Source organism: Solea senegalensis, linkage group LG10 (assembly GCF_019176455.1).
Source record: "Solea senegalensis isolate Sse05_10M linkage group LG10, IFAPA_SoseM_1, whole genome shotgun sequence".
Classification (NCBI taxonomy): Eukaryota; Metazoa; Chordata; class Actinopteri; order Pleuronectiformes; family Soleidae; genus Solea; species Solea senegalensis.
This window is the reverse complement of record NC_058030.1, coordinates 18220741-18246168: the sequence shown is the minus strand read 5'-3', so window position 1 is coordinate 18246168 and position 25428 is coordinate 18220741. Positions and strand designations below refer to the sequence as shown.

The 25428-nt window shown below is 39.9% G+C and overlaps 2 protein-coding genes across 5 annotated transcripts in view; one reads left to right on the top strand and one right to left on the bottom strand.

Moving 5' to 3' along the window:
- The first annotated feature begins 5516 nt into the window (after positions 1–5516).
- Positions 5517–8464, top strand: LOC122775376 (CD44 antigen-like). The gene is made up of 4 exons (XM_044035209.1): positions 5517–5912; positions 6583–6666; positions 6781–6859; positions 6983–8464. The coding sequence occupies exons 1-4, from the start codon at positions 5594–5596 to the stop codon at positions 7194–7196; spliced, it is 696 nt and encodes a 231-aa protein (XP_043891144.1). The 5' UTR covers positions 5517–5593; the 3' UTR covers positions 7197–8464.
- Positions 8465–9610: 1146 nt separating this feature from the next.
- slc1a2b (solute carrier family 1 member 2b) overlaps positions 9611–25428 on the bottom strand; it is a 31199-nt gene continuing 15381 nt past the window's right edge. For 2 of the 4 annotated variants that reach the window (XM_044035788.1, XM_044035789.1), the window contains exons 2-11: positions 22962–23101; positions 20577–20729; positions 20160–20410; positions 19718–19865; positions 19112–19238; positions 18725–18958; positions 18445–18639; positions 17162–17296; positions 16786–17056; positions 9611–13638 (exon numbers count right to left, since the gene is read on the bottom strand). In XM_044035788.1, the coding sequence (XP_043891723.1) occupies positions 13567–13638; positions 16786–17056; positions 17162–17296; positions 18445–18639; positions 18725–18958; positions 19112–19238; positions 19718–19865; positions 20160–20410; positions 20577–20729; positions 22962–23091 (1716 nt within the window). In that variant the 5' untranslated portion in view covers positions 23092–23101 and the 3' untranslated portion in view covers positions 9611–13566. Of the gene's footprint in view, positions 13639–16785; positions 17057–17161; positions 17297–18444; positions 18640–18724; positions 18959–19111; positions 19239–19717; positions 19866–20159; positions 20411–20576; positions 20730–22961; positions 23102–25012; positions 25361–25428 lie in introns of those variants that run through there. The other 2 variants (XM_044035787.1, XM_044035791.1) reach the window with 2 other exon arrangements.

The window sequence follows — 25428 nt, the reverse complement described above, 5'->3', positions numbered from 1 at the left end:
CTGAAATAAGTCAATACACCATGGACAGATCGCCAGTCCATCGCAGGGCAAACATAGAGCGATGAATAATCATTCACGCTCACATCCACACCTAAGGTCAATTTAGAGCATCCAGTTAACCTCTGCATGTTTTTTCGGACTGTGGGAAGAAGCAGTAGTACCTGGAGGAAACCCACACACACACAGCGAGAACATGCAAACATTATTGCTGTGAGGGAACAGTGCGAGCCACGGCTCCTGTGTGGCCGTAAATGGGAACATAATTAATTATATGTTAAAACGTTATAAATCAAACCCGAAGACTGAGTCCCTTTTTATAATCGGTCTATCAATTAAACCCTTTTTAACGTTTTTAAAGTAAGTATAGTTAATGATTTTTGAACTGCATTGCATTTCACCTGCATTATTCATCTGCACTTTCTTCCTCTGTGTCCCTCCCATCTTACGTTAATCAAGAGTTTGTTACTTTGCACTCACTTTGTTCTTCCTCCTCTCTCTCAGTTTGTTGTGTTCTCCTTTTTTTTTTTTTTTTAGTTTAAGCTTCCCGAGTCACATTTGGGCCCACTAGTGGTGGTTGTATATTACACTGTTTCCCCTCATTTATAGTGGATTAAAATTAAAATCCTATATTCTATAAACTGTTGCCTTTTGTCAGTGTTCTGCTCATTCTCCTAATCCCTAGTTGACAGTCTCTGTTTTGCAAGGACGTTGTGCGTAGGCCTCTCTCGCTCTTGCACAGAGCCCCCCCATATTACGACTATCCTTCTCTTACAAATGACTGCATACAGAACACACAACAGCACAATCTAAAATAATAAAAAAAAAGTATAAAGGCTATTAGTGGTATATTAAAAATTCAAGTGTGCCCTTTGTTGATATTGTGAATAGCACTTATCCACTGAGGATTCAAGCAGGGAGGAGGTACGATAAGAACAAGGATGAGATTTGCCTTGATTTTTGCCCCTCCTCTTTGCCATTTCATGACAGATGGATGAAACCAAGGTCGTGTTAGCGGAGGGAGCTCAGCTCGTTGCCGACTCTATATTGGCAAAGACTCTGGAAGGGTTTTGCCCCAAATTTAAGGCAGTCCTGATGGAAGACCTTGACCCAAGCCTCACGCCGTCTCATCATGCATGACTGGTCTCCTTGGCTGACTCTCCCATCCCTTCCTCATGTGACCACACAAACACCCACATTCAGACATTTACATAAAGGTGCAAACACACGTTCACATTCAGTGCTGAATCACACTAATCTTGTGAAAGTGAGCAACTAAAAAGTTACAAGAAACAATTCAATTTAGAAAGAAAGAAAAAAACTGCATGTGTGAGCTAAATTAAAATAACTTAATTACACGGTTTGCTTGTTTTGCTGTGTTTTTTGTTTTTTTTTGCAAGTGGACACATTATGTTTGTGCAGCACGTTCTGAGTTTACATGTCAACAGTTATATGTTCCTTAATTAAAAGAAGTTGTTTCAAATTGAATATGCAAGTAAACACTGCTTCACATTAAACAAGTCAACTTTCAACCTTGACCAAAATGTGCAGGAGCTAAAGGAAAAAAACAGCAAAATAATAATAACTCATCACTGTGATGGGTTTCAACACATCACCCTTCGTCCCATCTGTCAGGACAGGTAAATCTCTAATGATATTTTCTCGTATCTCATTTTTCATTATGGTAGATCATGTGACTGTATAAATGCTGCTGTGCAAAATGTCTGACCCAGAGTGATTGACTGGAGTTCGGCCCATAAAAATTGGCAGTTGTAGTCAATATATCATATTTTACATTTGGATTGCAGGCCCCATTTTAAACTCTTACATCTTACTTTAATGAAGAATGCTCATGTGAGTCTGATTTGGACTTTGAAATCGTTAAAATAGCCAGGGGTTTGCTGATATTTAATTTATTTATTATTTATAATTTAAGCAGCGTTCTTTATTTTTAATGCATTCTTCAGATTGTCTAAAGCTGTTCCTGATCAGGCTTTCAATCAGAAGCCTGTTTTACATTGTATGCACATGGGAGACAGAGTGTGACAAAATGCAGTGGTACAAAAATGTTTCCCTCTCTTTAACACGTTTAACAACCCAGCAATCCACACAGGGCTTATTTGCATCTAATAGAAATAAAATGGGAAAAGGGGAAATCAGTTGAGCATCCACTAGTGTGTTCATTCTTGGGAGGTGGGAAGTGTAAAGATCTGATTCATGGCAAGGGAGATATGTCACAGAGACCAGGATTTGGAGGGGTGCCACTTTCATCAGTTTTCAGTGTTTGTGGGAACCTTCACTATGAAAGTCATGGGACGCCGCAGACATTGACCCTGAGGTCTTGTCTTTGTTACAGCATTAATGCATGCAGTGAAAGATGATTATAATAATAATGCCACAACTGCTCATCTCTCCCAGACACATACTAAAAGTGCATCAGCAAAATTATTCATTGAAATAAGTTGATAAGCTTTTGTGAAATAGTAATATATTGCTTAATTTTACTGCAACAAAACAAGGACAGTGGGTTCCATTTGTACAGTTACGTTATAGAAGAATGTGTCAGACTCATTTGCCATGATTTTTTTTTACTTTTAAGTTGTTTTTTTGTACTGTGCAGATTCCCCATGAAGCTTGCCACATCCACAGGAAGACTGGTATCTGCTCAATAACCTTCTTGTCTATTCTTACAAAGAAGCAAGTATATGTTGAAAGGAGTTCTGAGTGGCAGGAAAAGTAGGTTGCATTGGGGAGGGTTAAAAAAAACAAAAACCTAATTGCCTTCTTATTGCCTGTATCTGCTCTGTTACCTTCTTAAATATGGAATATGTGGCATTTGTGCATGAAAATAACTAAAAACGACAAGACTAGTGTCATGTCTTTTTCCAAGTACTGAAACTAACATTACCCTAAATGTTTCCTGCACTCTTTAAATGCATAGAAATCTGTAGAGCAATTGAAGATAATAGACCATTTAATTGGTCGCCTTTTAATGATGTCATTCCATTAGTGGAGCTGCTGGTGTGTTCCATAGGGATGGCTTTGAAAATCGCTATTAATAATACACTTTAAATGCTCTAAATGCTCCTCTTTGCTCATCAAAATGCAGGGAGGCAAAGGATCCGCTGGTCCTGCAAGTATCTAACAATAAAAGCTTTGTGGGGGAAAAAAAAGAGGAATGCAAACAGACACTCTGGAGTGTTTTTACTTTGAAACAGGTGCAGGACGTGTTGTGTTTGTGACACGTGCAACAGATAATGCCACTGACGAGCTGTTTAGTGGAGCTGAAAACTGTTGCAGCAGAAGCAGTTACAGTTAAAGTGAGGTATACAGAGAGAGAAAAGGGTAAGTTCATGTCACACTTTATAAAAAAAAAAAAGCTTATCTTTTTGCGGCATAAATTTAAAAAAACATGGAATGCCAAGCCATTTTGGGTAAAGAGACTGAGAGGAAGGGTCACTTAATCAGAAGGTGAGCCAAAGCTGGTCCCTGATGTCATCAAAGTAGACTTTTTTTATTAGTGCCTGCAGCACAAGCATTTATTGCTTATTCTACGCGTTTATTCTGTTTCTGCTTCCGCCAAAAGTTTGCCGCGTAACTCCTCCCACAGTTTTGAGAGAAACCAAACAAACATGCGGTTTGATTGGGAAAGGTGTGCTATGACTTTTCTGAGCATTTCGAGTAAACATGGTGACACAAATCGCAAAAAAATTGTGAGTAATTTCGACTTCACATGAATGGGAAACGGTCGTAAGAAGGACAAAAACCAGGCCAAATTTGGAGCATCACAGTGTCGTTATACTTTTTGTTCTCGTCAAACGTGATTGTAACTTTTAACGGATCAAAAAAAATTTCTCACCTAAGACAACGTTTTCATACATATTACAGTTTTTATACAATCACAGTTCAACCCCGTCAATCAAAATGCGACAATAATGTCATCCAGAATGTGACAAAAATGTCATGGTATACTATGTCATCCAAAATCACTCAAAAAAGTCAAGATATAGTATGTCGTCCAAAATGAGATAAAAATGTCATAGGATAGTATGTCGTCCAAAATGAGACAAAAAGTCATAGTATAGTATGTCCTCCAAAATGTGACAGAAATGTCATGGTTTAGTATGTTGTCCAAAATGTGACAAAAATGTCAGAGTTTAGTGTGTCATCCAAACTTTGACGAACATGTCATAGTAATGTCGTCCAAAATGAGACAAAAAAGTCATAGTATTGTATGTGGTCCAAAATGAGACGACAATGTCATAGTATAGTATGTCGTCGAAAATGTGACGAAAATATCATAGTATACTATGTCGTCCAAAGTCACTGAAAATGTCATAGTATAGTATGTCGTCCAAAATGAGACAAAAAGTCATAGTATAGTATGTCGTCCAAAATGAGACAAAAAAGTCATAGTATAGTATGTCGTCCAAAATCACTCAAAAAAGTCATAATATAGTATGTCGTCCAAACTCACTAAAAAATGTCATAGTATGTCGTCCAAAATGAGACAAAAAAGTTATAGTATAGTATGTCGTCCAAAATAAGACAAAGAAGTCATAGTATAGTGTATCCTCCAAAATGTGACAAGAATTTTATGGTTTAGTATGTCTACCAAAATGTGACAAAAAGTCATAGTATAGTATGTTGTCCAAAATCACTCAAAAATGTCATAGTATAGTATGTCGTCCAAAATCACTAAAAGGTTATGTCGTCCAAAATCAGTCAAAAAAGTCATAGTACAGTAGGTCGTCCAAATTTTGACAAAAAGTCATAGTACAGTAGGTCGTCCAAATTCTGACCAAAATCAGTCAAAAAGTCATAGTATAGTAAGTTGTCCAAACTCAGTTGAAAAAGTCATAGTATAGTATGTATGTCGTCCGAAATCAGTAAAAAATATATAGTATGTTGTCCAAAATCAGTCAAAAAAGTCATAGTATAGTATGTTGTCCAAAATCAGTCAAAAAAGTCATAGTACAGTATGTCGTCCAAAGTTTGACAAAGAAATGCGAACTATTTCCACATACACATGAATGGGAGACAACCCAGCTATGTTTGGAGCCTTACAGCTTATGAGTCAGTGTCTTTTAAAGGGTTATTCCAACAAATTACTTTTGGAAGATTTAAATGTTCAATCCACCCAAATGTTACTCCTTTACCAGCACAAGTCCTGCACACGACATCGGCAGAAAGAACAGCAGGCATGCTCGAAATTTCTTATATAAACCTAGTAATGGAAAAAAGCAGCCAAAATGCTCTGTGTTCTCAGGGTTAAAACCAGAACTGTGTTTTTTTATGTTTAAAATCCAGAGAGAGGAGATTAACACTAAATATCAAACATGATGGGACGCATATTGTACACCAGACCTTTCAATAATTTAATACACATTACACTGTTATAATGTGAAAAGAGCAGTGCATCTTAATATCTACTGGGATGTCATTCTGATTGAAATATAAATGTTAAAACTTGATAAACTCTGCATAGATGAGAAAACATATGTCACTTTGAAATGTCAAAATTCCACATGGTAATTATACAATCCCTCTAGCAGGAGATGAGGCAGAACCAGAGTCCACTCCAACAACACAACTCATGGATTCTTTTGACAGTGAAACAGGTGGTGCCACCATAGCACCTGGAGAAGATGAAAGCAATGGAATGATAGAAATGATCACCACAGCCAGTATTACTCCCGCAGAAGATCCAAAGGGAGGCAGCAAGAACGGCACTCAGGGATTCAATTTTACAGTTGGTGACTTGGACCAGCCCACTGGATCTGGAATGCTGCCAACGCAGCCTGAGGAGGAAGCAGCACCTACAACGGCCCCTGTTGGAGAGTCAGGGGAAACACAATCTCCCTCTGAAAATGAGCAGGAGGATGACAAAAAGGAGCCTGTCAGAGATCACGAGTGTAAGACAAGCATGTTTACAACTGAAATATTTCAGTATTTTTACAAAAATACCATCTGGCAGTCTAAGTGCTGCAAATGTTGTATCATGTTTCTATGGAGATTGTGTCCAAAGAAGTGTTGATTCCATCTGTAATACCTTTAAAGTTTAAATTCCCCTCTGCATACATAGGGGACGATAGAAAAGTGGTGACACCTCTTTTAAATGCAACAAGCAGCACATTCTCACTTCAAATGCAACAAGTTTGAGGGGAACTGAACTTATTTTAGGAACACAGGACGCCCCCTTGTGTTAGTTAGAGCTGTCGAGTAAATTTGTGACTAAACAGGCCTCAATGGCTTTTTTACACTAGAGAAGAAATATATTTTCTGTGACACAGCCACAAATACTATTTAAATGCACACTCACATACACTAATATATGTATATGTACTGCACAGCAGTCATAGGTCACCATAATATTCGCTATAGTGCTATAATATTGGAACACATCCAGAAAATACAGGACTTTTACGGGAAAAAACATTTTTTTACCCTTACACTTCAACCATATCACCACTCTGTACAGTGAAACACTAATTGATGTAACTGGTAAAAAATCTGTATATATACATATGTATGTATTTTTATATACAGTATATATTAATTGTTTTATGTTTTATTGTCATGCAGCTTCTTTACAACCTAACGGCAGAGGACGTGTCCTTGCTCCCTCTGAGCCTGGACCCGGTCAACCAGAGAGCCAGAGTTCATCAGGTGAGCAGCCTGTCATTTCATTTACAGAACCTCCAACATTATTTCATAATGACTCTGTTTTATTATGACACACTTGACTCATGACTTGTTGTTTCTCACTCTCTCTCTCTCCAGACTGGCTTATAATCATTGGGGTCATAGTGGCAGTCGCTGCTATTCTTATTGTTTGTGTAGCTGTTGCCAAAAGAAAGAGGTGACGTTACTGTTTTTTTACATTATGCCATTTGATTTGTCTTCCTGTGCACAGCATGGAAACAGACAGGCTCCCATTTTCTACTTCATTCAAACAAACGTGTCTTTAATGTGCATTTTGCAGCCTGTGCGGCAAACGACAGACGCTGATGATCACGGCCAAAGATGGCGGCGAAGGCAATGGAGCAGCGGCATCGGCATCCAGCCCCCACTCCCAGGAGCGGGAGCAGGAGATGGTGACGCTCATGAACAAGGAGAAGATCCAGGAGAACGGCAACACGGAGGAGTTCACCGTCATCACGCTAGAGGAGTCGCCAGATAAAGAGCAGCAGGCGTGAGACGGAGGAGGGAGGAGGTGGAGGTGGAGGGGGAGAGAGGGCAAAGAGTAGAGGAGGTGGTTGAGAGGGGTTGGAGTAGATTGATGTGGGACGGGGCTTCAATCACTGGGGTTATAAACTGCTTTGATGATCAGCACTGAATGGAAGCGGAGTGAGGGTCTCTGTGTGAGATTGTCTAAACGTAAGTGTTTTCTGGGTCTGTGCAGCATTTTGTCTGCGCGGTGTGAGCCAGATGGTGACCCTCATCTGGTGACCCGTTTTCAGGACTGAATGGTCGGTCAGAGAAAGCGATGCATGGCTGGGGTATGAAGCATCAGTGCGTAGCAGGGTGTGTGAGCGTCTTCTGAAGTCCGTTCTTTGTGCTCTTTGATGACGGCGCTGGAGGGGCTCGGGTTTACACGGGGGTGGAGGGAGGGATGTGGGGGGGGGCGGGGGTGTTCGAGGGTCTAACCTGTGAAGAAAAATATTAACAACTGATGTGTCTGCTTCTGTTTCATAATTGGTGAAAGTCTGGGGCCTATCAGATGAATTAAATCAATGAAGAAAACTGTGTAATTTAACTGGTGTGGTAAAAAAAAGGAATTTTCAATAACTCCTGGTGTTTTATAAGCATTTGTTGTTGCATTTTGTTTGTCTCCTGATTGTTGTTTCCTCGTGTATATTTCACACATAACCTGTGGACTTAGATTTTTTCTTTAAAAACAAAACAAACAAAAAAAAACCCTGAAGCTGTTACTATTTTTAATTTATGCAGGCCTGAGTCCCTTTTTCTTGTTCTATGTATATAAAGTGTTGGACATGCCTTAGCAGTAGCTACCAGTGCTGTTTGTTTGTTTGTTTTTATGGTAGGAGACAGCGTTTCATTTATTCCTTTTAGACAAAGGAATGTGTCTACTTTGATGGTTATTTAAGTAGAAAACAGATTTCGCAATACTGCATGAATCGGTAGCATCCAAAAAAAAAGTCAGTAAATATGGTATATAAATTTAATAAGGAGCTGGCAATATGGTGATGTGACGTTCCTGTTGCTATCCTGGGGATAAGCAGAATGCTATTGATGTATATAATCTGAGTACACAGTGTGTACATTGATTAGAAGGGGAGAAATAATTGGGACTGTGTCAGATCGAGCACATTGAGGACACGAGATTCATCTTAGATGCTGAATTAAATATCATATATGATTTTCAGCATCAAATAAGTACAGCACAATATGCCATGGGGGGTTTTGGGGGCATTATAGTAAAATAAAAGTCTCCACACAACAAGTCTGTTGCAGTGTTTTGGTGTGAATTAAGCTGCTGTGCTTGCCCAGACCTTATATGAAGCAAATGTAAACAGTCTTGTTTCTTCTCTCTTTTTTTTTGCCCTGCTTTTGCTCTTCCATGATTCATTATGGGGGTAGCTAATGTCATAGTGTAGGCAGGTTTCATGTCGATTTAACAAAACAAAAAAAATATGTCACTGAAAAGATTTGTAAAGTCATGAATGAATGAAATAAATGTGTATAGAAAAAAACAATGTGCTGGAATGTGGTGTTCACTCGCTCATTACTCTCTCTGTGTGTGTGTGTGTGTGCGTGAAAGATGGAGGAGCCAATCCAGTGGGGGGATGAGTGAATGGGGATGCGAATGGTTACATTGCCCTCACATTAGAGGAAGTGAGGTTTCCATGGCACCGGGGTCGTGACGCGAGAACATGTTAGACACGGGAGACAAAGACGGCCTTTCTGAAAGCATTAAGATGCATGAGGGATATTTAATTGCTCGTCGGGCACAAAAGTGGAAGTTTAGCGTGACTTTACTTTGGAGTTCACTCAAGGTTGATCAGGAGTTCTTGACTTCAATCTTAAGGAAAACATGCGTTATTTCACACATGAGCTCATTAAAGCTCTTAAAGTTTGTTTCTTATTGTTATTATTTTCTTCATTTGATGCCCTGAAGAAAAGTTCATAATAAATGAGCATAAAACTTGTCACAAATATCAACTTTTTTCACATCTTCCTTTGAGGAAACCAATATTTTGCATCTGTTTTCACAACTCCATTTTGATTTAACATGTGTCTAAACAAAATATTGTGATGTTATGACTGCTCTAACCTCTTTGTGAACACATACAGAATGTATTTAAAGCATCAGCATGTGTGTCGGGTTTAAAAACGTTAAGTATCACTTATTTTCCAAGTGGCTCTGGTATAAATGACCAAAGCAGTGTAGAGATGCTTACAAATGGAAAATAAGCAGTTTATTGTCCATCTTATTATATCTATAGATTCTAGATTGCATTAGCATCCGTCCCAATATGGTTTGCATTCAGTAATTCAACATTGACACACGTAAAAACGTGTCAAATGAAGAAGGTAACATGTATTTCTTTGTAATAGGGAGAAGAAAAAGTCACAGAGCAGCCAGAACTTAGTTATGAATCAACATTTATTAGTTATATTTGTATATGTACACCAAAGGTACAACACTTGATATGTAGAAACAGATTTTTTTTGTGTATACCATAGACCGAGGAAATAATTCATTTGTTTTTTTTTTGTCTTTTTGTTTCTATGTAGTATATCTCTCCCACACATACGATCTGCCTTTACATCAGAATTACAACAACTCTACAAAGAAGGAAGGCCTAGAAAAGTAAGATTGGGACAGCATGTTGTCGGCAGGAGTGAAACAAGGTGTATTTAGGGAGTTTCTCCAAAAGAGACACATTTTCAGTAGAAAAGATATGGCGACTCTTATTCAGTCGTTTGAATACGGTGTCAGTCGATATCTGTTGAATCAGTATAGTACAACTGAACTCAGTAACTCCGTTTCCAGGCATTTGTGTGTGCATATAGTTTCTGTATGGAAAGCGAACAAAAAAAAGCATGAGTAGTAAAGACAGTCTGTCGCGTGGGATTCGACCGCTGAGCGTCTCATTAAGGGATAACGTGGCATGTGGAGAGTTCTCATGTATGTCTGAGTCTCGCAGCTTTAATTGCACATGCAGTGGGTTTAACAGAATGACGCCTGAGACTAAAGTCACATTTTAAAAGACAAAATGGTTCAGATGAGTCACCTGAGGAGTGTTGCTTTAAACTGGAACAGGCTCTTTCACTCCAGATCAACTTCTACAGTCATTTATGTCTGAGTCCTCACTCTGTTCTACGTCCTGGGCAAATTTGACCGCGTTCATCACCCTTTATCGCAGTAAATCCCACACAAAATAAGTCATGTTGGCCTCCTCTGTCAAAGCAGAAACCTCCCTCCCTTCTTTCTTCCTCTCTTATTCTCTCTTCTTCCTCACCCTCAATCCGCCTCCTTCATTCATCCCTCTCTTCGTCATGCAAGCAGTGATTACGTCAGCATTATACTGTAACTCTGGAAAATTCTGCGTCGCCACTGAACAGAACAATTACACATTTTATTTAGGTACAATGAAAATGAACGCAACACCGCTTATATCTTCATGGAACAAACATTCAAAACGCTTACATTAGATACAAAAAAAAAATGTATATATTGGTGTGTGACAGGTAAGTAAAACGACTAGTTAACAGCTATTAGAGAATAATAATAAAAAAAAAAAGAACAAGCAATTTATTACACAGTTTCCTCCCTATACATTCCATCTAATCTAGTTTTACTCAGGACACGGATGATCTTTCTTTCTTTCTTTTTTTACTAGAGGATTACATTGAAAATGTCACAGTAATGAAACTATATTCCTACATACCATTTCAACATCCCCGCCCACCCCAAAGAGAAAACAAAAAAAAGGGGGAAAAAACAGTCTTGTTACCTACAATATATACACAAAGTGCAAGGAGGCACTTCAAAATATCATGCTTTCAAGATAGTGGTGCAAAAAAATAATCATTATTTTATTCATGCTTCTAAAACTGCGAGTTTGAACGCAACAGCGGTCCAACACTCAATCCTTATTGTTGACACTATGGTCCTTAATGGAGAGGTTTGTTTTTTTTGTTCCTTTTTTTTTCTTTCTGACTGCAGGTGTAAGTGGTTACAATTCTACATGTAGAGTCTTTAATTTAGTGTTTGTGTACGGTATTCACCTGTCTGTGCAGTGAGCACAGCAGACGCCCCGCGTTGTACTGGAGCACACTCTGCACACTCTGCGGCTGGAGAGCCGCACAATGAATGACACTAAAGGACAAGGTTGTTGTTGTTTTTTTTTGTTAAGGTGTTAACTCGAAGTGGCGTGTGTTTGTGTGTCTGAAGTGAACATCTTCAAGGCGAGGTTGCCGTTTGGCACGAATGAAAAGGAAACATAAAGACAAAGAAAAAATCTAACGCCTCACCGACGTCACAGGAGTCTCACCTCCCACTCACATACGCTAAAAAAGATGAACAGCCATGAATCCACACAAACATGTTCATATCCTGACAGCTGACAACATTCTGGCATATATATATGTGTGTGTGTGTGTGTGTGTTTCTTGTCCCACTGCTGCAGCATCTAGGGTTTGTAGAAACAGTCGTGAGCTCTAGTGGCCGAAACCACATCATATTGGGTTTTATCTGGTTTTAGGTTTGTCTGGATGTGAGCGTGGCACCCCTCCCTGAACGTGTGATATCGGTGAAGTGAAAGTGTGCTACTTCTACAATAAATTTCACATTTTATACTCAAAAAAAAACACATAACATTAACAGTGTCTGTGCTGTCAGTAATTCACTCCCCGTGAATGTGCTGTGAAATGTGTGTGTGTGAGTGTGTGTGTGTTTTTTACAGTATGTGCTGGGGGATCTTCCCTTCCTGTCATTACATCGTCATATTATACACTTATTCTAAGCTTTCCAAACGTGTGCAGTTCAGAGGCCTGTGTTCATGAGGTGAAAAGCTCAAGTAGTGAGCGAGTAAACATTTTAGGATTACGCCCCAAATTCCCTGTAAAAGAGTAAACCTACAAGCCTGAGTATCTTTTGCTTTCTCCCTTATTGTGGTTTTAAAACGATCTTGTTGGGTTTTTGTTTTTTTTTCACATTGACATGGAACAATTATGTGCATGACTTTAATCACCATCAATGACGTCTAATTGTCCGTATTGGCATTTTGGCTTCATTTGTGCTCCACCACTTTTTGTGCTTTATACAAAATGATTCTTTGTGCTTGGTTTTATTCAGATATGTCAGTTATTTATTATTGTGTGCTCGTGATAATCCCGCAGATGCTAATTTAAGTTTAATTTCACTGGCATCACAAGGGTTTTTCTTTTTCTTTTGCACAATGATAATGTGCTGTGTTAACTTTAGTATTTAGGGCAGTGCTTTCCTGTGCTTTCAATTTTGAGGCTTTGGCGAATAGAGAGCGAATACATCAGCTGTTGTGTCAGCTGGTTTTACATGGACGTTAACGTAAGGGAAAATGGAATGGATGTGTTGCGTCATGGAGGCAGTTCAAAGGCCCCTGTGAGTTGATTGATTCTCTGCCTGTTTGGTCCCTATATTTGACTTGGTCATGTCTCTCTACCACACACACACACGCACGCACGCATGCACACACACAGCTTGTATCTCACTCATCGGGTGACTTAAATAAAAAAAAAAGTCCCTTTTGTTTGCAGTAGTCAAAAAGAGGAAGAAACAAAAGTGGGGTTTAAAAAAACATGTGCTCCATGTTATTTGTGCTTTGTAATTCCATATAGTGTCTGTGCTTGTATAAGTCAAATCAGAGCCTCCTCATGGTTTTTCACGCCTGATAATGTAACTCCTGCCCTCAGGAGTTGTCAGTGATACTGGGCCGAAACACACATGCCATCAGACGGACTTCAGCAGCTCTGAGAGTTAAGCGATGAGACTAGTGTTGAAAATGAGAACGCAGTGGCTCTCAGGTTGAATCTGACCCACCGACAAAGTTCAGTAAAGAGTGTCATTATTAATGCTCTAACTGTCAAATCAACTCTCATCCTCTGGCATTGCGACAATGAATCACTTGAATGAATACTGGACGATAATTTCAAGGCATCCCATCTAATACAGCCACTAATTCTTCATCTTATACGATAACAATAGGATGTATTGCTGAGAAAAGCTTATCCATCTATATATATTTTTTTTCCTCTTCTAACCCTTCCCAAGCCTTGAAGAATGTTGTGCAAGTATCTGCTATAAAGGATATAGTTGTGCTCTAACAGGCAAAGTATACCTTTGTTATAATTCCACGGTTAAGTGAATAAGTATTATATATCAGTCAGATAGACAGTTACAAAAACCTTTAAAGGGACTAATAAAAAAAGAAAACTAAACTACATAAAAAAATTAGTAGTTCTGTTCATGTGACTTTTTTTCATTCGCTCTTTTTTTTTTTTTTATCACCAGGTAGGAAAGCTTGTGGAGCCCAGGAGCAGGGGATCTCTGTGCTGCCATTATTCATGTTTCCATGGTTCCTCCTCAACAATCGCACACTCCGCAGCAGAGCCGTTAGTGGCCGAGGTTACCTGAAAGCAGTTAGGCAGGAAAATCTAAACAACGGACCATACATATATACAGTATATACATATATATATATATATATATATATATACATATATATATATATACATATATACTGTTAAAATACATACTTCATACAAAACTTTGGACGGAAAACTTAATAATGGTAACAACATGGGATGGGATTTCCAGCTTCAGGCATGCAAGCTGAGTGGTCTGACCTCAATATAGGATGACAATGAAAGCAACTTTGCTGCTGAACCCTGCTGTATCACTTTTGTTTTTGTTTATAATGTCATAAGAGAACTGGAACACACCGATAACTTTTCAGCCTTCTATTCAAATCAATCAAATCTTTATGCTCTGTATTACTTTACCGGGATCATGCCCAAACATTAATTTAGCTGTATGGTTTTCCCAATATCCATAAACGTTGTTGCTTTGACCACCAACCACAACATATTCACATTTAAGGAGCTGAAATTTATTTTAATATTTTTTTGTAAAATTAATTTAATTATCAAAATAGTTGATTGATTTAGTAATAAATAAAAAAGCCTTCTGATTGAGGTTACTGATTTGTTTGTTTTTGTTTTTTTTCACAATGAAGTCAGAGCAACGTCATAAACCCCAATAATGGATTCCAAAATGGCTTCTACTCGCGTCAACAGTAAGCAAACACTACACTTCTTTAGCTTCACGTTAAGTGAGTCGTACACATAGCACAGTTCACGGTTAATACATGTTGCTATGCTGGTTTTTTTTACCCGGTATTGCTAACAATGGCTAATGCTTTTCTGCATGTGCCCATGTTTTTTTCTAACTTCTCAACTGGAACGTGGTCGACTCAGAGGTGACGTCACTGTCATAAATAAAAAGCACTAAAACGATGCAAGGATAAAGTACGCAAACTGTCAGTGAAAACTCTGCGACCAAAGACTTGAGACTGGTTAATTATAGACAATCCAGATCAGGTGTTCGCTCTGTTGCCACACCCCCTGACACTCCCACCACTGGATTCCAGTGATGCCGAAAGCCAGTTTGTCAGGCACACCTGACGTAGATTGTCCATAACTACCTGTCTCAAGTCCTTTGTTTGCTCTGACTCTGATGGGCGACGCTAACGTTAACAGCCACAGTGTTTAAGTTTGATTCAGTTCTGATTTCTTACAGAGAATTAGAACGCAATTGTTCTCTGAAAGGGCACGCCTGCACACATTAAATTAAAGTCGCACACATTAATGCTTTAACACAATAATATGCGTTCTCAGCAACAAAAAATGTCATATTTATGAGATCACTTTGTACCGAAGCATGAGAAAGGTCAAAAATGTGAGCTCTCACAGCACTCTCCTCCTATGTTGTCTGTTGATGCAGATCGATGACAACAAAGTTCAGCACATGCATATTAGAAGAAGGCAGCATGGGTTCTAATCGTTTTTTATCATGTTGCGTGGCCAGATTTCTGATATGTACCCTGATTAAGCACCAAATACTGAAGTGACTCTAACCTGATTAGAAACTCTGAATTTGTGATTGCATTTTTCTGTCCACACAGTCTGGATGTATGTCTTAATGTAGCTACATTTGTGTTGAAACATTAGTCATTTTGCACGATTAAAGGCTAAAAATGTGCTCATGCTGCTCCAGTCCTCAAACTGAGAGGTAACTGAGAAACATAATAAGTGAAAAGCTAGAATGGCATTTTTAAGACATTGGTTTGTGTTTTGCAAAGCTATTTTGCAATTAAAACACAGCATCTTAGGTATCATAGCAACTTTGCAACGTGCCAATAAATAATAATAATGGAGCCCATGTATGGCATGATGATCATGCTTATGGTCATCCTAAGAGAAGAGTTTCATTTACTGACCTGGGAACAAACCAAAACATTTATGATGACCGAAAACTCAACAGGCAAACAAACAAACATAAAAACAAACATTAATAGAAAAATAATGAATGCAAAACAGACATATCAAACAGTAAACAAGGTACACACACTACAGAATTAATGTATTGTTATTTTTTTTGCAAGTTTGCGAGCACTCTACAGCTGTGTGAGTCTCGAAATGGGGTTAGAATTGGGAATAAATCTATTTACAGGAAGAAATAACAGAAAACAGGAAAAACAAAAAAAGAGTCACAGTGGATGCTGCCTTTGTGTTGCATTGATATGTAAATGTAGGCTTATAAATAGATACTGAGTATGGAGGCTAGGGTATAACTTTTTACTATAGACAGATTGCTTGTGTGACAGGTTGCCATTGTTGCTAGGCAACAACTTTCCCCCTTTAATAAATGAATAGGCTCATCCGTAGACCTTTTCCGCCACTGTGTGTCTCTGTGTGTGTGTGTGTATGTGGGAATAAGCGCTCTGAATTCCCATAGATTATTCTAAAAAGCATGTAATGCATTCAAAAATGCATTACATGATGTGAGCTGCTTCACAGGTTTCAAATTTCACAACATGGTTCTCACAAAAGGCAGAAATAGATCGTGTCAAAGTGCAAAAAAAAAAGAAAACAGAGAAGGAATGAGTCAGTGGCACCACGGTAGGTGTGTGAGTATGTAGGAAAATATATAAACCGCTAATTGGCTGTAACACTCTCCTTGGATTTTAATTCCAATTTTAACCCCCTGTAAATAAGAAATTTGTTGAGAAAGTCACACTGTCTATGTGACTATGTAAAATGTGTGTAGTGTGAACTTTTGGTAGATGGGAGAGCTGCTAAATAATTCCTTAGCGTCATTATGAGGATTAGCTCATCCGGCAGTGCCTTTAGAGTCAGAGCCAAGTGACGACAGGTTGCAGCTTTGTGGAAGAGCTGAGTCATCCTTCATTTGATGCAATTAAATATATACATTTCTTTGTCTGTTTGTATAATTTTGGAAACCTTTTGTTGAAAACTATTTTTTTCTTTTTCTTTAGATTTCCTACACCAACAACACAAAAGCTGCTATCCCGGAAGATCCATAAATGAGCATACACATGCATCTGTTGTGCTCGTGCTTCACTTCCATTGTAAAATAACAAAGCATGCACTGACATTATTGCATACAAAGACGCAGATGAGTGAACATGCAGGGTGAGCGTGCGACAACGAAGAGGGTTACATACACGTCTCTATGTCAGAAAGCATTAAGTGTACCTTGCATTCATCTACTACGACAGAATTGTTAGCGGTAGTGCTAGCGGTTGCAGTTGCGGAAGCGGATTCGGTTAAGACGCACTGGTTGGAATTGTTTTCGTGGTGGTTCTTCATGTCGTCGTAGTAAGACTGGTTCTTTGTCATCATTTCAATGTCGTCGGACTTGGCCGCGTGCGCGTCCAGCTCCTCCAGCTCTGCCTTGGACAAGTGGAACACGATGCCTGCACCGTAGGAGTCACCCACCACGTTCACCGAGGTCCTGAATCGATCCCTAAAAACATGCACAGGAACCAGGGCAGCAAGAAGAGGAGGAATTTTATGAGGAAAAAAAAACAACTTAATGGAGTTTTATGCAAATGTGTGTGGTCAAACTTACAGTAGCCAGTCGACAGCGACCAGCAGACTGATGTCTTGCGTTGGCAGGCCAACAGCAGTCAGGATCAACAGCATGGTCACCAGGCCAGCACTGGGAATACTGGCTGCTCCTACACTGGCCAGAGTGGCTGTAAGACTGGAAAACAAAGCAAAACAGCCTCAGGACAGTCACCTAATAATATCCTCCTGTTCACCCTGATGCAACTCTTCAGACGCATATGAATGTTAAATTGCCGCGGATGAAAACATTCCCACCCTCTATGGTGCTTTTGCATCGAACAGCAGCTGAAGAGCACCAGAGTGGCTCCTCCATCGCACATGAAGAGAGGTTAAATACGTGAAATGCAATCGGTTAATATGAGCCTTCATGGATTGATACAACATTAAAATGTCAAGCTAAAGGTCACCCTTTCCTCAACTCACTCAATTAACAGAAGAGTATTGAGGGCAAGTTACATACAGATACTTGAAAAAAAGCAAGTGCTTTGTATTTATGTTGCTTCCTCCTTGTTGATGTGCTCCACTGGCTATTTCTTCTCTTCACTTGTGGCCAATTTGTCTACTGTTTTTATCAGTTTTGGTTGTCCTTATCTATTAAAGGTTAACGCCATTTGATTAACTAAATCACTAAGGCGCCATTTAAATCTGCAGTGAGTGATTGTTGTTGTAGATGTCATTATTCTGCCTCTGTTAGGTCTGAAGTGCTGCATCCATCATCTGAAAACAGTCAGTACCTTCAGACCTGACTGAGGGAGTGTTTGTGTGTATACAGCAGCAGTGCAGGGGTGGGCGGGGGCCAAAAACATTCAGGTTTTGACGTCTGAATCTTTGTGTTTTTCAGTCATACTCCGACTTGTTTGACTAATACAATGTTGTAGATTGTTGCCTCCATCTGTCTTGACATAAAACAAACCACAGCCTTTGTGCATCGCAGACATGTCGCCAGGTGATAGAACATTCAAAATACTGCTAAAGGCTTAATAAGTATCACGGGAACTAATCCGACAATGGTTTAAATGTAATAGACGTGTCTATATTTCAGAGTTACATATTACATCCCTCTATCATAAGAGTGGGGAAATCTTAATGACTATGGAGCTTTCTTTTTTTCATGCAGTTCCAATAAAACCTTGGACAGATTCCAGTCATTTCGAATCATTTTCCCAATGGCGAAACTGATATTTCACACAGGCAGGACACAAGACCAAAACTTTAAACTGACATTATACAAGTCCAACAATAGTATGCTTTTCATTCGCAAGCAAATAAGTCTTGTTTCCTGACCTGACAGTGACAATCTGACCCATGTCAAGGTGGATGCCATTCATTTGGGCAATGAAGATGGCAGCCACAGCCTCATACAGAGCAGTCCCATCCATGTTGATGGTGGCACCGACAGGGAGCACGAAACGAGTGACTCTTTTGTCAATGCCCAGGTTTTCCTCCAGACAACGGAAGGTGACAGGCAGTGTACCAGCACTGGAGGGAAAAGCAGGGTAAGTTATAGCTGGTATGACCTGAATACAAATCTATCCATTAATGATCCATCCATCCTGACGCTGACCTGGAGGCTGTGCCCAGCGCAGTGATCCAGGCCTGGAAGATTCCCAGGAAGAAGGTGAAGGGGTTTTTCCTGACGATAACAAAGTAGATGCTGGGCAGGAAGATCACTCCATGAATGATGAGGCCAATAATTACAGTCACCATGTACATGCCCAACTGCCTGCCAACTACCTCCAGATCCTTGATGGAAATGATCTTACCACAGATCAGACAGGCAATACCAAAGGGAGAGTACCTGATGAGATGAAAATCTTACATTTATTGGTGTAAATGAACATCAGGGAAGTTAAACTGCTGATGTGACCTGAGACATAGCTTTGCACAAACTGCTCTTTCTGACTAAATGAGTTTCAAAATGAGTCAATGAGATTTTTTAAGTGATACAAACCACATGATCATGATGACAAGTTTCATCACAATCTCATTGAGGATGTTGAAGAATTCAAGCATGAGTCTGGCCCTCTCTCCCATCTTGCCCATGCAGATGCCAAATGCAATAAAGAAACCAATCAGACCTGTGACAGAAAATCATACATGTATCCTTACATTGAATACCAGTGTGTGTGTGTGTTGACAGTTGAGATGATTTTAGCATGAACCAGAAACAGTCCGGACGTATCAGGCGTTTGCTACTGTCAATAGATTTAAATGTACTGAAAAATATTGCCTTTTAGCATTTTAGCCATGACAGGGTCGGCGTTAGCCACACTTATGCCCCAACCAGAATATCTCAACAACTATGAATCGATGAATTCCCATGAACTTTGCTACTGCGTTCATGGCTCCCAGAGAATGATTCCTGATGACTTTAGTGATCTGATGATCTTTCTTCTACCTACATTCCATACAGCTGTAACACTGTATGTGCTCACCCAATGCTAACGTGCTACAACCTAAAGATGAACATGCATCAGCTTAGGCATGTTAGCATTGACACTGTGCACGTTTGCATGCGATCCGTTCTCAGACGTTCTTATTAAATGTGGTCACACACCCAGGACATTCATGCCACTTTTGAACTGCAGGGACTTTTTGACGATGAACTGAGGCTCCTTGGTGATGTTGGCCACCAGTCCATCCACGGTAGTAGCATTGATCGACTCCGTGACGACCACCTCCACCTTCTTCGTGACCGTCTGGATCTGAGGTTAAAAAAAAGAAAATATCTTAGTGCTGCCCTCAATGGTTGACACTGGGCTCATGATGAGATTAAATGACACTTAAGTGACAATGATTTAATTTGAAAGCGTGCTCCTTCACATTGGGTGTATCGCGGTCATTATTCTTCATGATCTAATGCGTATTTTAATTTCAGTAGAGATAAATCCTGAATGCTGGGCAATAAAAACTGTCCAAGGACATGTGCACAGTGTTTGTCTGAGCATCCAGCACAAGCAAACAAACACTAATAACCCACATGTTCCTCCCTCCATTACCTGTTGGAAACAAGCCTGCACCAGGTTTTCTGGGAACAGGTTCCTGATCAGATCAAAGGCAGCATCCAAGCTGGACACGTCATCATTTTTCTCGCCCTCGCCCAGATTCTCCTTCAGTTTGGGGTTGCCGGGGTGGATGACTAACACCAAGATGACTCCCAGGACAGCAGCAATAATGGTGGTGGTCATGTAGTAGATCATTGCTCTGGTGCCGAGGCGACCGCTAGATTTGGCGTCTAATCCAGCCAGACCTGCATCCAAAACAAGCAAAGTCATGTTTACGTGCTAATTACTTGGATTTAATGAATATAAATATTGACTCAACACTGAAAAGGTGCTGATGAGGAATGCACATTTCATTTGCACTCACAGTGAAACTCCTTACATAGAGAGTGCAAACGTAAAAAGCCACTGCACCTGTGATTAAACTGGAGATGATAAGCGGCAGGATCAACATCTTCAGCATCCTCATCAGGATATCTCCAGGAAATGCAATCACCATGACAATGTCGGGATGTATTGGGGAGGCAACACGAAGCAACATCCCTGCTACTGCCCCCAAGATCACACCTGAAATGGAAAGAGTGAAAGTGAAATAGCGTAAAATAGATGACAAGCAGTCCTACTGTGAAGGGGTGGAGTGGCTCAGTGGTTAAGACCGCTACCCTGTGTATCCTGTGTACCCTGTGTGTAAAAGACTTCATGGTCGCAAGTTCAACTCCACCCCTGGCAGATTGTACTCAATTCCCTTGTAAGTCGCTTTGGATAAAAGCATCTGCTAAATGACATGTAATGTAAAGTCAGAAAGACAAGTCTGATACTATATTTGCATAAAACATAAAACATCAGAGCCTAGATATAATCTGACATGTGTAAATAACAAATGAACAACTAGTAATGCATTAAAAATCAATGTAGTTGTTTGGAACTATACATGAGGCTGCCTGCTACATGCTTATGGAAGACTGCTGGAAAAGGAGATAAAAGGGAATCCTGCAAAAAAGACATTTCAGGGAGGATTAAGATCTCTCTGCAGCAGTTGGGAAGAAGCAACATATCAGATGAAGCATCAGTAAATTCTATAAACCCAGAATCTTTGAGGAATTTTTTCAGGGTGGAAAAACCCCCAACAATATTCAATAGAGGGAAAATAAATACAGTTATCTCAGACTCAGCGTGTGCATTACTGGGGTAATTTCTATTCACATTTCATCCATTCAGAAGCCTCTTGAGAAGCGTAACATTTTTGAAATTCCGGACCCTCATGAAAACGACCGTTGTTGACTTATACTAATACTCAAGCTACATTATGCTGTTTAAGCGTCCTTTTCCCAGTGTGCTACGCCAGTGGGAATCACTTTGTTGAATGACGTGTGGTCACCTGTTAGTTTTGGATGTTATCCAGTGTACCACTTATGTCACAGACAAAAAAAACAGGGTAAACTTGACTTGGAAGAGCCATTCCAAGTCAGCTTCGACAATCATTTTTGGGCCAAAACCCAGGGTTGGGATCCGTGGAGCATGTGCAGAGTGCCTAGGCCTTTGGGCCATATTGAAATCAGTAATGTATGTAAAATAGTGAATTAGTGAATTAGTGAAGTAGTAATGACTCACAATCACATTATCTGAGTGTGCTAGTCCAAGTGAGAAATTCAATTTAGTACAATTACAGTGGCACTAACACAATGACATGTCTTTTAAAGGTTAGGTTTTAGTCAGACTAACACAACAAACGTCATGTAAACATACAGACCGTGCTTGTTTCCTGTCACACTGTATTTCTGCCTAGAAGTAGAGGTGATTTTGATGTCCTTTAACCCTTCCGTAGGCCACCAGGCTTGGCGGTTGACCTCTGTGCCCCCAATCGCCCCCGCCCCGCATGTCATTCTCACTCTCCCTGTGGCTGCACTTCCTCTGCTACCCCACTACGGCCAAACATCATCAGCACACAGCACGGGACGTCCTTTAACAACACACACTGGAATCAAAAGCCTTCCAGCTTTCTTTGAAAACATACAGAAGCTGTCCTCTGTCCTCCATCTATCTCCTCTAATCTGGAGCAGCATCATGTGGGTTCTGTGCTCACTCAATGGTTTTGGACGGCACTAGACTTCCTGTGCCTTCCCTGTGGCCCATTTGCAAGTTCCCATTCAAAGCTCTTATCTGCCAAGTGACAGATGATCAAGATCATTTATGGTTCACTTGCTTTTGCACGAGTCCTGCCAAGTGGGGTGAGATGTGCACATGTGCAATATAAGCAGGATACAGATAGAGAGGCACAAAAAGGAATTATGAACACACAACATGCTGCTAATGAGTTCACAGCCTAGTAAAACAGTGAGACACAGAGGAGACAGTATTACTGAAATGATCTCTGCAGGATTAATACAAATCTGATTAAAGGCCTTTAACCAGAAGCAGCATCCTTACTTTCGTGCCCTTTCCTCTTTTCATTAAACGTCCCCCTGTGGCGCAGTGAGCCACTGCTATAATCACAGTGTTTTTCATGCACCACTGTTTGGGTGCCTGGTAATGCAGCGAGCTGGTGACAGCAACAGGTGGCACAGAGCTGGGGAAGGTCAGGGTGCCCAGTCATATCACTGCCTGATAAAGTGAGCAGGCACAGATGGCAGCTCCTCCACATACCATGACGCGCTGTCATCGAGCTCTGATTTAACAGCACACTGATCTCAGTGGTGCTGCCAAATGTATTTTTTTAATATGCCCTGTTTTGTTTTGTATTAGTTCCTAAACAAAATTAGAAAGAAAAACAAAAGTTGTAGCGGTGATGAGGCGACTTACCGAGTACGGTGAGTGTGAGCAGAAGGTTCTTAAACATTTTGGACCAGATTTGGGCACATTTGGACTGAGGCCTGGCCTCAATGGGCTCCAGGTGGCTCTCGTGCATCCTCACCTCCACTTGTTTAGGCATACTGTTGGCACTGTGGCAGACAGAAAGAACAAGAAAGGAAGGGTTACTTATTGAATGAACGACATTTAACACATGCATTACCCATTAAATGACGTGTAGCAGCATAAAACAATCTGTATCTCTCTTTGGTGCAGAGATTTGCTACACTCTAGTAAAGATGTTGCAAATTTAAACCCTGACAAAATTAAGCATGTATTGTGTATTATGTAATGTTCTTATGTACATTTATATGAGGTGAAGACAGTAATACAGTAAAAATGAAAATCGAAAACAGGCCAAAAACATCATACCACATTCTCTTAAACTGCACATACAATATTGTATGTAAAGAAAGAAGGAAAGAAAGAAATTAAGAAAGAAAGACAGATAGAAAAAAGGAAAGAAAGAAAGAAAGAAAGAAAGAAAGAAAGAAAGAAAGAAAAGGGATAATCTAGCAAATCTTCATTTGACAAATATTTTGTCTTTCAGTTAACGGTGACGTCTCAATGTTGCTATTCACTCCTGATAACCTCAGGAAATGTCTGCTGTGATTACAACAAAGAGAAGCAGAGGACACGGAAACAATGTGACTCCGACCTTTCACCTCACCCCTGGGGTTCATGGCCTCGACTTCACACACAGGAACCTCAATGGAGAAGTAAATTTATTTTGTCCTCCCACTATAGTCCTCGATGAAGTCACAGCACTTCATAGCTATCAATCATGTTGCCTCTCACTATTTTCTTCTTTTTTTCTTTAAAAAGCTGAAACTTGATCAAAGGAAAAACGCTCTTTATGGCGTTACTGTTGTTGTGTATGTGGTCACCCATAATTCCACAAGAGCGCACACAGAGTCACACATTTAGACACATCTCCCCCGGCTTTATGTACGACTGCATTATACGCTCAGCTATAGGAAGACCACCTGGTCAGATGAATGCGTCTTCTTTCATCGTATTCATTTCAAAGTGACGTGTGAAATCCAGGAACAGCAGGAGAACAGTAGCCGCCATCACACTCTACCTCTGCGTTAGTTCATACTGCCAGCTGAATAATTAAAACCCCCTAGAAATAAATTAGCATGATCATATAATCCCATTCCATAAGAGTGATGACTGCTGTTAATTGAATGTTCCCCCGCTTTTCTCTCCCTTCCATTATTTTTAGCACCAAGAGAAAGGGAGTGAGAGGAAGCAGATGTTGAACGTCACAAAGGTCGGAAATGGTTCTGTCACGATTGTCTCATTAGCACTTCTTTCACCAAGTCAGAGACAGATGAGAGACTGGGCTTGAGTTACTCCATTAATAGATGCACATGCCTATAGCAGGATAATACACTTCGGCAAAGGGACGTGATCTCATTAGTATAGATCGAAAAATGCGATTCGCTTAATTTTCTTGGACTGCAATATATTTAATTACATGAGCTTTGAATTAATTTTATCTGCCGTCAAGAACGATTCTGAGATTTTAAATCTTTTAATAAGGATTTAGAGCCACTTCATATTAAAAGAGTTCATGTTAAAATAATAATAGACACTAATATTAGTGTCTACAGCTGATTTTGATGGAAAATAATCCAGTATACATTATAATATAGAAGGCATGGTGCAGATAGCCTTATTTTATCATCATTTCATAACTGAGGTAATCTTGGCCAGGTGTTCATTTCACCACAAGACCTTGAAGCTATCATAAGTTTAACAAGATTTTAATGAACGTACACCTGTTGTCCAACTAGGGGACATGAAATATGACCTGAAGAAAGTTATTGTTTCTAGAATTTACCATGGACTTGATAAAAAGAATGTCTGCTGTTGCAAAAGAACTTTTAACTTTGACATAAAATGTAAAGTATGGGTGCAATCAATCATTTCAATGCATGGATTCTCGAGTAAAAGTACATTACCCTTAGAAATATAAATGGATGGATAGGACTTACTTCATTTCTGGTGGAGTTGAGGTAAGTGCTATATACATTGACAAGGATCAAACCTCCAGCCTTTGGTATTCAAGCGTGAATCAGCACAAAATAAAAGTGTTTAGCACGATCCCGACTGCTCCATACAAAAAAAACAAACAAAAAAAAAAGAAAGTTGCCAGATGTCAGTGGATAAGTTCCGAGGTAGAGCCGGCAGCTGAGAACACCTCCACAGCTCTGCTGTTGACAGCTAGAATCGGTCAGCTGTCCACCAGCTCGTCCACAACATCCAGAGAGAAGCGAGTCAACACAGTCCAGACCCATTCAACAACCTGAATTGCCCCATCCTGATGTCTGTGAACTCCCCTCAGCCCCCACCTCCTGATTCCACCAGCAGCAGCAGCAGCAGCTACATACCAAGACACACAGATGACACA